The 14,753-nt window shown below is 40.0% G+C and overlaps 1 protein-coding gene across 7 annotated transcripts in view; it reads left to right on the top strand.

The window, feature by feature from the left end:
* UNKL (unk like zinc finger) overlaps positions 1 to 14,753 on the top strand; it is a 131,262-nt gene that overhangs the window by 18,626 nt on the left and 97,883 nt on the right. For all 7 annotated transcript variants that reach the window (XR_004374905.2, XR_004374904.2, XM_075061297.1 and 4 more), the window contains exon 4: positions 8,453 to 8,586. Coding sequence is in view for 4 of the 7 variants with exons in the window: in XM_032789481.2 (XP_032645372.1) it covers positions 8,453 to 8,586 (134 nt within the window). In the remaining 3 variants the exon portion in view is untranslated. The remainder of the gene's footprint in view (positions 1 to 8,452; positions 8,587 to 14,753) is intronic.

Genomic DNA, 14,753 nt, shown 5'->3' with positions numbered 1-14,753 from the left:
TGACACAAATCACAAGTGCAAAATTTAATCATTTAGTAAATAAGAAATGCATCATTCTCCATTTTCTAACATAATGAAAAATACATAAATTAAGAATCTGGAAAAATGTAAATTAAGAACATACGAACAGCCATTCTGGATCAGACCAAAGATCCATTTAGCCCAGTATTCTGTCTTCTGACAGTGACCAATGCCAGGTGCCTCAGAGGGAATGAACAGAACAGGTAATCATCAAGTGATTAAACAATATAATTCCTTAAATGTGTATAGATATAATATATTCTCCTGGTTAGCAAAAAGAAGCATCAAATTTGGTGTAAAGGCTATATTTAGTTGCAAATCAACATGTTTTAAATGTCCCCAACCAGTGAGAATCAGCCTTTCTTTAAGAAAATAACTAAGAAGTACCAACAAAATTTAAACAGATCCGTCCTAGTGAGTGGATGGTAATATATTAGAGTTGATAGGCAGGGCATATCTAAGGTGTAAAGAGCCTTTAAAGGTAAAGACAAGAAACTTAGTTTTGGGATGGAGGACAGGGAGCTAGTGGATGGATGCAAAGAGAAGGATGATGTAATCAGTGCATTAAGAAAATATGATGATCTTGTAGCAGCAGTGTGTTTAATACACCTGCCGGGGACAAGATTGAGTTCATCAAGGCCAGAAACAGGAAGCTGAAATGGTTAAGCTAGAGATGAGTTTTGTCTGTGTGGACTGAGAGGAAAGATCTGATTTTTATAGAGGTTGAGTAGGAAGAAACAGCAAGAATTAGAAATGGAGGTGTAGGTCTGAAGAGAGGATAGAATCAAAGATAACACGTAGATCATAGTGGTAGCTGTGTTAGTCTGTATCAGCAAAAACAACGAGGAATCCTTGTGGCACCTTAGAGACTAACAAATTTATTTGGGGATAAGCTTTTGTGGGCTAAAACCCACTTCATCAGATGCATGGAGTGAAAAATACAGTAAGCAGTATATATATTACAGCACATGAAAAGATCGGAGTTGCCTTACCAAGTGGGGGGCCAGTGCTAACGAGGCCAATTCAGTTAAGGTGGAAGTGGCCTATTCTCAACAATTGACAAGAAGGTGTGAGTATCAGCAGAGGGAAAATTACTTTTTGTAGTGACCCATCCACTGCCAGTCTTTATTCAGGCCTAATTTGATGGTGTCCAGTTTGCAAATTAATTCCAGTTCTGCAGTTTTTCATTGAAGTCTGTTTTTGAATTTTAGTTGTTGAAGAATTGCCACTTTTAAGTCTGTTATTGAGTGTCAAGGGAGATTGAAGTGCTCTCTGACTGGTTTTTGAATGTTACAATTCTTGATCTCTGATTTATGTCCATTTATTCTTTTGTGTAGAGCTGTCTGGTTTGACCAATGTACGTGGCAGAGGGGCATTGTTGGCACATGATGGCATATATCACATTGGTAGACGTGCTGATGTGGTTAGGTTCTATGATGGTGTCCCTTGAATAGATATGCGGACAGAGTTGGTAACGAGGTTTGTTGCAGGGATTGGTTCCTGGGTTAGTGTTTTTGTTGTGTGGTTGCTTCAGGTTGGGGGCTGTCTGTAAGTGAGGACTGGCCTGTCTCCCAAGATCTGTGAGAGTGAGGGATTGTCCTTCGGGATAGGTTGTAGATCCTTGATGATGCACTGGAGAGGTTTTAATTGGGGGCTGTCAATGATGGCTAGTGGCGATCTGTTACTTTCTTTGTTGAGCCTGTTCTTTAGTAGGTGACTTCTGGGTACTCTTCTGGCTCTGTCAATCTGTTTCTTCGCTTCACCAAGTGGATATTGTAGTTTTAAGAATGCTTGATAGAGATCCTGTCGGTGTTTGTCTCTGTCTGAGGGACTGGAGCAAATGCAGTTGTATCTTAGAGCTTGGCTGTAGACAGTGGCTCATGTAATGCGGTCTGGATGAAAACCACTTCCACCTTAATTGAATTGAGCTCATTAGCACTGACTCCCCTCCCCACACACTTGGTAAGACAACTCCCATTCTTTCATATGCTGTAATATATATACTGCTTACTGTATTACTTTTCACTCCATGCATCTGATGAAGTAGGTTTTAGCCCACGAAAGCTTATGCCCAAATAAATTAGTTAGTCTCTAAGGTGCCACAAGGACTCCTCATTGTTTTTACCTAGATTGTAGACCTGAGTCACTGAAAAATGATGACTGAGATATAGAAGGGTGCAGCAACACCAAGGTCCAGACTTTTTTTTAAAGATGTTTAGGCGTTGCTGCTCTACATTTCACTTTCAGAAGGGAATTAGGCACTTACAAAGCAAAATTCTATTGTCAGTTAATGGGATTTAGGCCCCTGAGTGCCTAAATTACTTTTGAAAGTGAAGTGTAGGCTCATAAATTAGGCATTGCAATGCTGAGCGCAGCAATGCCTTGCTACCTGTAAAAATCTAGGCCCAAGTGCTTTCAGTTTTGCTCCAGAGCAGGGCTGAGTTCTGGCTTCATGACATGTGGCTTTCTACTGAACTGGAGTAAATATGAACTTAGTGTCCTCTATTACCCGGGGTTTCCCAAATGTGGTCAGAAAATCATACAGTACATGTCCCAAATGTTGCCAGGAATTTGGGTCTCAGTTTTGTTTTTCTGAACTCAAGGATCTGGCAGCAAAGCCACTTATGCCACTTCCAGATTTTCTGTCTCAATATCAGGGTCATGTACTTTACTCAGGTCCAAAGTCTGTACGCTTCTTGGCATAGATCATCTGATTGTGGAGACGAACCTTTCTCAGGAGGGCCTGGGAGATGATTTTGCAGAGATGGAAAATGTTGTCTAGAATATCCTCTGCAGCCAGAGAGAGAGGATTTTTTTCCATGGGAAGCACACAGAAACATGATTCCTGTCTCATTGCCAGTCCCAGACCTCTGAGGACACATAGTGAGAGTCCAGACTTCTTGAGACACAAGTTCCCTTAAAATTAATTTTTCAGTGATGGCAGCATATCATGCTCCATATCATGTTCCAATGTGGGGGCGTACCAGGGGTTTATATAAAGGCAATATGATATTTTCTGTCTTACTATCTATCCTTTTCTGAATGATTCCCAACCTTAAGTTAGGTTTTTTGACTGCTGCTGCACATTAAGTGAATGCTTTCGGAGAACTATCCAGAATGACTCCAAGATCTCTTGAGTGGTAACAGCTAATTTAGACCCCATAATTTTATATGTATAGTTGGGATTATGTTTTCCAATGTGCATTATTTTGCATTTATCAACATTGAATTTTGTTTGAATTTACCATTTTGTTGCCCAGGCCACGTCTACACTACGGGATAATATCGAATTAGCTAAAATCGGTTTTATAAAACTGATATTATAAATTCGATTTCACGCGGCCACACTGGGCACAGTAATTCGGCGTTGTGCGTCCATGGTCCGAGGCTAACGTCGATTTCTGAAGCGTTGCATTGTGGGTAGCTCTTCCATAGCTATCCCATAGTTCCCGCAGTCTTCCCCGCCCCTTGGAATTCTGGGTTGAATCATTATTGTCGCAGGTGGTTCTGGGTAAATGTCGTCAGTCATTCCTTCCTCTGGGAAAACATCAGCTGACAATCCTTTCGCGCCGTTTTTTCTTTTTTCCTGGATTGCCCTGGCAGACGCCATAGCACGGCAACCATGGAGCCCGTTCAGCTTTTTTTTTTTTTTTCCGGCACCGTATGTGTACTGGATGCCGCGGACAGAGAGGCGATACTCCAGCGCTACACCAGCAGCATTCACTTGCTTTTGCAATGATAGCAGAGATGGTTACCGGTCGTTCTGTACCGTCTACTGCCGGAGAAACTGGCAATGAGATGACGGTTATCTCTCCTCCCTCTGTACTGTCCGCTGCTATCATGAGTGCCCCTGGCTGAAATCGGCCGGGGGCGCAACGCAAAAGCAAAATTGGGATTGACTCCCTTGGGACTGAGTCAATCCCTCCCTTATGGTTTCTAAAAAATAGAGTCAGTCCTGCCTAGAATAAGGGGCAAGTGTATTAGAGGACCAGTGTATCAGAGCACAGCTGCTCCGTGTCAGTATTCACAGGGGGTGCCCTGCAACAACCCACCCGTTGCTTCCCTCTCCCCCAACCTTCCTGGGATACCGTGGCAGTGTCCTGCCCATTTGTGTCATGAAGTAATAAAGAATGCAGGAATAAGAAACACTGAGTGATTAGTGACATAAAATGAGGGGGAGGCAGCCTCCCGGCGCGATGATAGTCCAGGCAGGACATTAAGCGGTGTGGGGGAGAGGAGCCCAGCATGCTGCTGCTATGACAGTCCAGGCAGTACAGAACTTTTCTTTACACAGGAAAGGGAGGGGTGAAGCCCCCAGTTGCTATGATGAAGCTGGTTATTAGCCGTTCTGTCCTATCTACTGGGAATAGTAACCAGCAATGTTGGCCCTCGATGTCAACATGTTAGATATTCATGAGGACGGTTACTAGTCCTATTGCACCGTCTACCACCGGGAGGGGGAGAGGGAGAGAGCGGATACTGCTCTTCACTGCTGCAGCATCGCGTCTACCAGCAGCATTCAGTACACATAGGGTGACATTGAAAGTAAGTCAAGAAATGATTTCTTTCCCTTTTCTTTCACGTGGTGGGTGGGGGGGGGAAGAAACTGAGGAGCTGTTCCCTGAACCACGCCAGACACTGTGTTTGAACCTACAGACATTGGGAGCTCAGCCAAGAATGCAAATACTTTTCAGAGACTGCTGTGGACTGTGGGATAGCTGGAGTCCTCAGTACCCTCCATCCATTGAGCGTCCATTTGAGTCTCTGGCTTTCCCGTTACGCTTGTCACGCAGCGCTGTGTATCCTGGAGATTTTTTTTTCAAACGCTTTGGCATTTCGTGTTCTGTAACGGAGCTCTGATACAACAGATTTGTCTCCCCATACAGCGATCAGATCTAGTATCTCCCGTACGGTCCATGCTGGAGCTCTTTTTGGATTTGAGACTGCATCGCCACCCGTGCTGATCAGAGCTCCACGCTGGGCAAACAGGAAATGTAATTCAAAAGTTCGCGGGGCTTTTCCTGTTTACCTGCCCGCTGCATCCGAGTTCAGATTGCTGTCCAGAGCGGTCAGTGGTGCACTGTGGGATACCACCCGGAGGCCAATAACGTCGATTTCCGTCCACACTCCACGCTAACCGTAATCCGAACTGTTAATTTCGAATTTAGCGCTACTTCTCTCGTTGGGGTGGAGTACAGAAATCGATTTAAAGAGCCCTTTATATCGATATAAAGGGCGTTGTAGTGTGGACGGGTACAGCATTAAATCGATTTAACGCTCTTTAAATCGATTTAAACGTGTAGTGTAGACCAGGCCCCAGTCACCCAGTTTTGAGAGATCCCTTTGTAACTCTTTGCAGTCTGCTTTGCACTTAATTATCTTGAGTAGTTTTTGTATGGTCTGTACGTTTTGCCACCTCACTGTTTACTCCTTTTTCCAGGTAATTTATGAACATGTTGAGTGGTACTGATCCCAGTACAGACCCATGGGAGACACCACTATTTATTTACCACTCTCCCTTATGAAAACTGACCATTTATCTCTACCCTTTGTTTCCTATCTTTTAACCTCTGTGTTTGTATGCCCTATAGTCAAGAATGTTTCTAAGTGGTCTTAGCTAATATTTTTGCAGCTGTGCATGAACTGGTATATTTGTAGGATCTTAACTTCATCCTAACAAAGTTCTCATGGTCTCCAAATGAGACTCTGGGAGAGAATTACTTCTGTGGCTTGTCTAGTGCTGATGGGCCTTGTGATGATAACATTAGCCAAAAAAGTCAGCAAGTTCCAGGCTTTAATTGTTGTATCTGAAGAAGTGGGGTTTTTTTACCCACAAAATTTTATGCCCAAATAAATCTGTTAGTCATTAAGGTACCACCGGACTCCCTGTTTTTGTGGATGCAGACTAACACGGCTGCCCCTGTGTTATTTGTTATACAGCCTTTGATTATTTTTATTATTTGTTACAAGAGCACCTAGAGTCTCTGATCGAGATTGAGGCATTATTGTACTACGAACAAGTAATGAGAAAGTTCAAACCCTGAAGATTTACCAGTATAAACAGAGGAGAGACAAAGGGAAGAAGATGAGGAGGACATCTTCATCCCAAATTAATTGTTAAAATGGCCTTTGATTTTCATCTGAATCACATCCTCAGTTTACTTCTCTTCTTCCCCAAACTCTTTTAGTATAAAGGGAGGTCAATTTAAATATAATAGATGCTATGAAGGACCTTGACTATGGCCTTAAAAGAACAAAATTATTCCATAAATATACTAGATTATATGTAGTTTATGGTGATAGTTAGGATCCAAACTGTTTCCACAACACTTTTCAAAGCAGATCAAACCTCTATAGAAACATGCCATGAGATCCAGTCCCTGAAGATGTCAGAGTGCATTTATTAGATCCAAGATGGCCTTGCAGACATTGCTTTGGAATGTGCCAGTTGTAGAAATATATAGAGCTGCCAGTTCCTACCTTTATGCAGCATTATCTCTTGACCTTGTCTCAATATCTGGTGTTCAGTTTACAGACTATACAGTGAGTCATTTCCACCTCTCTAGAGGTTTGTTATTGCTCTCAACCAAGATGAATGTCCCAAACTTGCTAATACAGTGTTCTTGGATGAATTAGCAGGTGTGCTGTAAGCAAAACATGAGAAGTAATTCTTCTACTCTATTCAGCATTAATAAGGCCTCATCTGGAGTACTGTGTCCAGTTCTGGGCAGCACATCAGAAAAGATATGGACAAATTGGAGAAGGTCCAGAGGAGAGCAACAAAAACAATTAAAGGTCTAGAAAATGTGATGTATGTGGCAAGATTTTTGAAAATTGGGTTTATTTAGTCTGGAGAAGAGAAGACTTATGAATAACGTATGTCTTCAAGTACATAAAAGGTTGTTACAAAGAGAACAGTGATTAAATTGTTCTCCTTAGCCACTAAAGACAAGAAATAATGGGCTTAAATTGTAGCAAGGGAGATTTGGGTTAGACATTATGAAAAACTTCCTAAAGGTAGTTAAGCACTGGAACAAATTACCTAGGCAGGTTGCGGAATCTCCATCATTGGAGGTTTTTAAGAACAGATTAGACAAAACACCTGTCTGGGCTGGCCTAGATAAACTTAGCCCTGCCTCAGTGCAGGGGACTGCGCTAGATGACCTACTGAGGTCCCTTCCAGTCCTACATTTCTGTGATTTCTATGATGTATAACAATGATACTTGAAGGAGAAAATAGCTAGTTACTTGTAGCTGGACTCTCTTAAGATTCACATGGGGAGAATTGAGAATATGTGGGATGACATTTCCTCCTGATGTGACCCTCCCTGGGATATTCCATTGTTCTAGAAGAAATTTGTGCTGTGCCTTTATGGTACAAGTTTCTACAGTGGTCTGGGCTTGATGGAATGTGACTGCAGCTTCCATGAGAGTGGAGATGCTTACTGATAATATAAGTAAGCTCCACTTATAGGTGAGTAACTTTTCTTCCTTCCTTGTTGTTGTGTATACCCTTCATATCCAGTATGTGAAAACTGTTGTTATGTGACTGAATGCCTATTTAAAAGGGCATTTAACATCTGTATTTACATTTTATGTGCTGCTCCTTCTGGCTTAGTAAGTTTTACTGCTCCCCCAGGAATTCCTTCCAAATATACTGTAGAGAATGATAAACATAATTCTTTTTGGTGAGGTGCCCAGAAATAAAAATTGTAAATCTGTAAGCACATTAGAACAGGGCTTTTTTTGTACTTGTACACTGGGGACCCTGACCCATGATTGGGCGCCCCATTCGCTACCAGAGTACAAATAGTAATAGGTGGGGTGTCATAGAAATGGTAGAGAAAGGAATTACATTTTTTCCTGTCCAAGATATGATGTGTCGATATAAGGGCCACAAAGCATGTTAGCTTTTAACTGCAATATCCCATCAGAAAGTTGTATCAGCCTTGCCATTCATTATCACTGTAGCTTTCCAAATTTCTGCCATTGAAAATCTTTGTTTTGCCACATTGTATTAGCTTATTTTTGTCTTAAATGATCTCTTATTTATGCTGTATTTGTATTTCTGCCATATTTTTAATTTATTTAGTGTGTTGTTGACAGTCCTCTTTATCAGATTAAGATGTTAGATGCAGCTGTACCTCACACCAGTTATTATGGCTTTCTGCCTTGTGCCTATCCCTTTGTTAACATATATAATTATCCTTTGTTGTGATGCTTTCACCAGCATCAGTCCAAGTAACAATGCCAAGGCAAGACAATTTGAGTTTTTCAAATAAGGCTTTGTGAGGCTTGGCATGGAATCTGGACTCATGAAGTCCATGGCAAAACTCCTACTAACTTCAATAAAGCCAGGATTTCATCCACAGTTGGGAAGTTTAATGAAGATACACAGTATGGTAAAATTGTCTTCTGTTCTCCATTTCAGGGAACTTCAGGCACAGGAAGCCTTACATAATGGGCAGCTAGGAGGTGGAGAAAACATCCCTGACCTACAGCCAGGAATTTTAGCTAGCCAAGCAATGATTGAAAAAATTCTTAATGAGGATCCTAGATGGCTGGGTAATGTTCTATATTTTGTCTTCTCATCAGTGTTTCTATATCTGTCTAGACCTATTTGGACTTTTATTGGAGAAGTTTCAAAAGTTAGTTTGAATCAAGGAGTGAGTGAGTGTGTGTGTGTGTGTGTGTGTGTATACACAATAATATGGATGTTTGATCATGCAGTCAAGCCCATTTATATTCAAATTGCTTATTGGAAATTCCTGTCTATTGCAAGTATTTCTTTTGTACCAAACCTTTTTTCATTCACTCGGTACAACTGTGGCTATTCTGAGGCAATTGATGCTGACTTTAAATCAGGAAAACATGTAAGACAACTATCTTGTGCCAAATGATACTGATGTCACCTGAATCTCTTTTTGATTTTTGTTTTTAGTCAACTTTTAAAGGACACATCTTTTGCTTAACTTGATTAACAAGAACCAGAAAACAAACAAATGTTACCTGTTTTAGGCTTTGAGTGAGTTCTTTAAAATCTAATATTACTGTAAATTTAGTAATTTGACAGGTCACTTAAAATAAGCCCAATTGCCCTAGTTTTCTTTAAGCTTTTAGTCCGGTTGTGATTTTCGGTACTGGTGTCATTTATTACATAGCCTTGAATTTTTAAAATCAGCAGAACATTAGTGGTTGTACCCAAATGCTACTTTGCAACCGATAGAACACAAACTGCTGCAATACCTCAAGTCTTCAAGAGTAAAGTTTTTTGTTTCTTTGTTTTAGGTAGATATGTAATATTTACAGTATGAAAGGGGAAGACATTTATACAGGAAAGACAGATGAGGGGAGTAGTGAGTATCTAAAGCAGGGGTCGGCAACTTTTCAGAAGTGGTGTGCTGAGTCTCCATGTATTCACTCTAATTTAAGGTTTCACGTGTCAGTAATACATGTTAACATTTTTGGAAGGTCTCTTTCTATAAGTCAATAATATATAACTAAACTATTGTTGTATGTAAAGTAAATAAGGTTTTTAAAATGTTTAAGAAGCTTCATTTAAAATTAAATTAAAATGCAGAGCCCCCCCTGGACTGGTTGCCAGGACCCAGGCAGTGTGAATGCCATTGAAAATCAGCTTGCATGCCGCCTTTGGCACGTGTGCTATAGGTTGCCTACCTCTGTTCTAAAGAATTCTATAAAATTGGGCAAGAAAAAGATGCTGAGTGGAGAGGACCACACAGTTGAATCTATAAGGAATAGGAATCCCAAGCTATAAGAAAGTAACTATATTAGTAGAGCTTTACTATAAGCCTCTTTATCAAGAAAAGGAAATTGAGCACACTATGTTCAGTGAGATCACAGGCAGCAAAATCTAACAAAATAAGTGGAGAGAGAAGGAGGTCCAGGGATTAGGGTGCTATCATGGGATTTTCTAGACCTGGATTTAGTTCACTGCTCCACCCACAAACTCCCAGAGATTCCTTTGGCAAGTCACTTAGTCTCTCTGTATGTCAGTTCCTGATTTGAAGATAAATGAAGATAACGGTACTCCCCTTAGGGGTGTTGTGGTGATAAATACATTGACTGTGAAGTGCTCAGATATTGTAGCATTGGGGCCAAATAACTAGTTAGAATAGAGTAGACTTGAACTACCTGCATATAAATAGATGAAATGGTAAAACGGGACAAAGCTGAGAGAAAAAATTTCTCTGTACTCTGATTGTTTTTAGAACAGATTGTTTCAGAGCACACGAGGAGTGGCTGTTTTCAAATAAGTAACACTCAGGAGTTGATTCAAAAAAATAACAGTAGCTAAGCTACTAAAGTAATGCTAACCACAACATAATTTCCAAGATTTTTGTTGGGAGAAATGTACCAGAAAGTGACGTTAAACTTTGGAAAGGGAGATCTCAATACGATGAAGTGGTTAGTCAAAAAGACCCTAAAGTCAAACGTAAAGCAAAGTGGCATGGTTGCTACTTAAAACAAAATAATAATAGTCTCAGAAGGCATGCCCGTTGGACAAAAGGGGAGCCAGGAAGACAAGGTGTAAACCACTGTAGCAGAGTGGCAAGGTTCGAGAAGCCAAACATAATACTTCAAAATTTGAAAACCTAATCCTAGTGAAATCAATAAGCAGGAATATAAATTACAACAAGCGATACATAAGAGGAAATTAGAAGGGCTAAAATGGATTTTGAAGAACAAATAGGTAAGTGCGTAGAACAAACAAGGGGTTATTTTAAGTATATCAGAAGCAGGAACCTGCAAAATAATTAGTCTCCTGGATCACCAGGAGCTAAAGGGAGCAATTAAGGAAGATACGGATGTTGCTTAGAGGCTAAATGACTTCCTTGGATCAGTCTTCACTTCAGAGAATTGTGGGGCCTGTACATTTATATGATTAACAAGAATATCCAAAGTTGTTGTTAATTGTTGCTAGCACAGTGTTTCAAAGATATATTAAACCTCATGCTCCAGGGTTTAAACTAAACTAATCTCTAACTCTTAGAGTTTTGATGAAACCTAATGGGGGAAGATTACCCCACACCTTGTCTGCTGCAGGGGTTCCTTCACCTTCCTGTGAAGCATCCAGTGCCGGCCACTATTAGAGAGAGAATACTGGACTAGATTAACAGATTTTAAGGCCAGAAGGTACCATTGATTATCTAGCCTGATCTCTGAATAATACAGGCCAAAGAACTTCACCTAGTAATTTCTGCATTAAGCCTGTAATATCTAGCTGAACTGTAGATATCTTTTAGAAAGATATCTAGTCTTGATTTTAAAGTCTTCACATGATGGAGAATCTGCCACATCCTTTGGTAAATTGTTGCAATGCTTAATTACGCTCACTGTTAAAAAATTTGAGCATTATTTCTAGTTTGAATTTGGTTAGCTTCAGCTTCCATTAGCTGGATCATGTTTTTCCTTTTTACAGTATATTAAAGAGCTGTCTACTGTCAAAAATGTATATTTGTAAATACTAGTTATGAAGTGCAGAAAATAGATTGTGTCTTTCATCTTTCACTGTAAAGCAGAATTTTTCAGATCTTGAATTGTTCTCGTAACTCTTTTCTGAGCCCTTCCCCATTGTTCCACATGCTTTTTTAAGTGAGGACACCAGAAGTGAATACAGTATTCCAGTAATTGTCTCACCATGGTAACAAAGAGGTTAAGCATGATTGATTAATATTCCTAATTTGATATTCCCCCTGATTATACATTGAAGGATGATGTTTAACCTCTTAGTTACAGTATCACACTGAGAGCTCATGTTTAAGGCTACGATTTAGTCACGGGTATTTTTAGTAAAAGTCACGGACAGGTCATGGGCAATAACCAAAAAATCATGGCTAGTGACTTGTCTGTGACTTTTACTAAAAATACGCGTAACTAAATTTTAGGTGCTGGGGGCGGGGAGGGGTGCTCCAGCGGACACTGCTGCTCCTCCGGGCAGAGGGCAGCCCGGGGCGCCACTGCTGCTTCTGGGCTGCTGCTCTGGGGCAGCCCCTGGGCCCAGTTGCCCCAGGGCCGCCCCAGCTACTCGGGTGGCCCTGGGGTCAGCTGCTGCAGCTGTGGAAATTACAGAGGTCCCGGAAAGTCACAGAATCCATAATTTCTGTGACCTCTGTGAAAGACTCACAGCATTACTTATTTTCAGTTTGGATATCTACTATGGCCTCTAAGTCTATTTCAGCATTACTGCATTCCAGGATACAGTACTGTTTCTTGTCTGACCTAAATTTTTTATTCTTAGATGTATGACCTTGCATTCGGCTGTATTTAATGCATGTTTTTTCAAAGGAGTCTGCATTACTACATGATCCATATAATTCCGTATAACTGACTAGTCCCTACCATCATTTACCATTTCACCAATTGTTGGAATTACTGTTATAGAATTAGTATAAAATATATCACTATGACATTAGCTCAACCATGAATTCCTTTATTAAATGTAAAAGCCAAATGGTATTTATACAGTTGTTTAAGCAATAAACAATTCCTGCATCCACACAATAACAGACATTCATAAGCATTTGCTTACAGTACTTAGGAAAGGAGAGAACTCTTTCATACTGTATGCTGCATCATCATCAGATGAGATCTGATAAATACTCCTCTCAAGCCTGGTTCTTTTATACAGTGCAACAAATAATTGATGTCATCATCTTATCTGAAAACCAGGTTTTGACCCCTTTGGGGCTGGGTAAAATCATGACTCGTGTGGAAAAAGTAAATAAGGAAGTGTTATTTACTCCTTTTTATAACACAAGAACTAGGGGTCACCAAATGAAATTAATAGGCAGCAGGTTTAAAACAAACAAAAGAAAGTATTTCTTCAGACCATGCACAGTCATCCTGGGGAACTCTTTGCCAGAGAATGTTGTGAAGGCCAATACTCTGACAGGGTTCAAGAAAGAACTAGATAAATTAATGGAAGATAGGTCCATCAGTGGCTGTTACACCATTCCTGCCCATCCTGGCTATCTAGCCTCTCTTTGCCAGAAGCTGGGAATGGGCAACAGGGGATGGATCACTTGATGATTACCTGTTCTGTTCATTCCCTCTTTGGCACCTGTCATTGGCCACTGTCAGAAGACAGGATATTGGGCTAGATGGATCTTTGGTCTGACCCAAGATGGCCATTCTTATGTTCTTATTATCCTTTTCCTGGCCTTGGGTAAAACCAGATACGGTAGTTGGATCTCTTTCTTTCAGATTATTTTAAATGTATGGATCTTAAAGCTAATTGTACCTGGCATTTTATCTTGTTACACATGTCCATATTCTAAGATAACATGGGTGTGTTAAAGGTAGCTATCAGTTTATCACAACACACTGCTTTTTTGTTTGGTAGAACCGATTTGTTACCATGTCCTATAACTTTAGAGGCCTTGTTCCTAATAACCTTCTTTTATCTCATTAGCCACTTTCCAAACTCAGCATCCTCTCAACACTTGTTTTGCTAGATGCTACATTCCTTCTAACTTTTGAGCCTATTATTTTCAAGTTCTTATTACATTTGTTAACCACCTATGTTTTGCAGAAGCTGCAAAACACATGGCTAAACTAACTTTACCCCTTCTATTCTAAAACCATCCTATACCAATTTTTGTGTCATCTTCAAATTTTACCAGTAATATTTTATATTTTGTTCCTAATCATTAGTAAAGATACTGAATAGCGTTGGTCCAAAACCAGTTTTCTGTGTAATTCCACTAGATACATCCCCATTGATAATTCCCCATTTACAATTACATTTTGAAATCCATCAGTTAACCCAGTTTTTACTCCCATTTAATAAGGGTTACATTGATATTGGTATAGGGCTGATTTTTTTTATCAGAATGACATGCTGGGCTATGTCAAATGTCTTATGGAAGTCTAAGTATATTATGTCCTTTATATTAAGTGTAATATTCATCAGAGATGTGTTCTCATCAGAAAGTGATGTGAAACTTGTTTGAGAAGACCTATTTTTCATAAAACAGAGGTGATAGATGTTAATTATGATGCTATCATTTAATTCTTCACTGATTGCTTCCCAATTCAGTCTTTCCATAAATTTGCCCAGGATTGATAACAGACAAAGTGGTCTGTAGTTATCTGGTCCTTTTGTTTATCCTTTTAAAATATTGGCAAAACATATAGTGGTGTTTTTCATCCAAATGCTCTGTTAATTCTCCATAGTTTCAAGAGGTATTAAAAACAATTAAAGGTTTAGAGAGTGCTTGGCCCTAGATGGACAGAGTGTGAGAGACAGTCAGGTAAAGGGCAGATGGGAGTCTGGAAATTAGAGGTGGTCTCCAGGGAAAGCAGCAGCGAGCAGAAAGCTGTCTGTAGAGTCTTCCTGGAGAAGACTAGGACTTTATGATCCATTGTGGTAATTCCTATGCTTCTGTGTTCCAAAGAGGATGCATCTACTGCAAAGTGGATTCTCAGCTTTGTTTTTCAGATAGCTTCTTGGAGAAGAATCTTGGTGGTGAGGAAGGGAGGAAGTTGTGACAAATAGGGTTTGATACTAAGTTTGCTTGGCAGTATAACTAAGAAGTCATAATTTTCCTTTTTTAAATTAAAGATGATAATATTCAGTACAAGTAAGATAATGCAGGAGAATCTCCACAGTAACCATCACTTTGACCTTTTAGTAAATATGAAGCATTTGCCTTAGCAGTATTTTAAAATAACTCAGAATTCTGCATGTACGTAAGTTGCTGTGGGAG

This window comes from Chelonoidis abingdonii, unplaced genomic scaffold (genome assembly GCF_003597395.2).
Source record: "Chelonoidis abingdonii isolate Lonesome George unplaced genomic scaffold, CheloAbing_2.0 scaffold0003, whole genome shotgun sequence".
NCBI classification, from domain to species: domain Eukaryota; kingdom Metazoa; phylum Chordata; order Testudines; family Testudinidae; genus Chelonoidis; species Chelonoidis abingdonii.
Note: the sequence above shows the minus strand (reverse complement) of the source record. Positions and strands in the feature narration are given on the sequence as shown.